Source organism: Echinops telfairi, unplaced genomic scaffold (genome assembly GCF_000313985.2).
Source record: "Echinops telfairi isolate 266 unplaced genomic scaffold, ASM31398v2 ScPeMD7_7469;HRSCAF=8507_1, whole genome shotgun sequence".
Taxonomy (NCBI): domain Eukaryota; kingdom Metazoa; phylum Chordata; class Mammalia; order Afrosoricida; family Tenrecidae; genus Echinops; species Echinops telfairi.
In genome coordinates, this window is record NW_022111373.1 from 79,439,349 (window position 1) to 79,440,630 (window position 1,282).

At 34.2% G+C, this 1,282-nt stretch overlaps 1 protein-coding gene across 3 annotated transcripts in view; it reads right to left on the bottom strand.

The window, feature by feature from the left end:
- The window catches only part of TNPO1 (transportin 1), a 109,524-nt gene that overhangs the window by 57,241 nt on the left and 51,001 nt on the right, over positions 1 to 1,282 (bottom strand). For all 3 annotated transcript variants that reach the window (XM_004703542.4, XM_004703543.2, XM_045285399.1), the window contains exon 3: positions 1,199 to 1,274. In XM_004703542.4, the coding sequence (XP_004703599.1) occupies positions 1,199 to 1,274 (76 nt within the window). The remainder of the gene's footprint in view (positions 1 to 1,198; positions 1,275 to 1,282) is intronic.

Here is a 1,282-nt window from a genome sequence, read left to right on the forward strand (position 1 = left end):
GTATCATAAACACATAAACTGGGAATACTGATTGCTGAGATAAAAGATATACAGAAGGAGTTTCTAGTTTCTTAAAACTTTGGATTGAAAGTTTTAAATGTTATACTTCCCTTGATCACAAAATTAAACCCAGCAAATTAAGGAGAACTTCATTTGAAACGAATTCCAATTAAATCACTATGCTATATATAGATTTATCAAAATCTAAATAAATATGAGATTTTACTATAGATTAAGACCATTGACTCAAGAGATCTTGGAGCTGAACCTTATGGATGGTCTGGTAGTATAACACCGGCATTTTATAGCTGAAAGAAGCAAGAGAAGTTAAATGAGGGGGAAAAAAAGCTAAGTGACTTTGTGTCAGAGTCGAAAACTAATTTCCCAACTCAAGTGTTTTGTACTAGTTGCACTACTGCTTCTGAAACACTTATCCTTGAATAGGGCACAGCACTTTCATTTTGAGGCTAGACAGTCACTCAGTAATATCTGAGGGCGTCTATGTGCCTGGCCATGTTCCAGGATGGAATTCTGAACATTCAAACAATACTATGAAGGATGTTCCACACTATAACTTAAGCTCCGTGAGGGCAGAAGTGTCTCAGTTAATAGCTTTAAGGTTTTTGGAAAGGTATTAGAAAAGTCAATGAAGAGAATGATACATGCTGGGTTAAGAATTTTTTAAAACGGTATACAACACATACAAGAGGGTGGGAACCTACAGTTCAAGAGATAAAACAATCATATCTGGAAGACAGGATTAAAAGTAATTTTTTTGGCTTATATAGTTTCCAATAAACACATACTGTTTTACTAAACTGTGCACCAAAATCTGTTTTGAAAGATAGCAATCTATGACAACCACGTCATAGAACTTAAAACACCAGAGTAGACTTTGTACCATTCCTTTCATTTGCAAAGGGGATTTATTTTACAAACACCTAATTAACAACATTTAGATGTTTAATAGCATCCAGTTGTTACTTTAAGTTTGCCCACCCCACAACTATAAAAGCAGGAGGTTCTTAAAAAACAAAATCCTTTGAGGAATTAATTCCAAACACCCAGTATTTTCCCATAGTTCAAGGGAGATGCGTGATTGCTAAAACTATGCAGCCCTGCTGTTGGCATAAAATATGGTATTTTCTAAAGTCTTCAAAACACTGGAAAATATTTCTCTCAACATAAACTTACTTACCTTCAGATTTTAATTTTGTAAGAACAAAAATCAGGTAGTTGTTAAAATCTGGATACTGATTGAGTTGTTCCAGTTTCTAGAGCA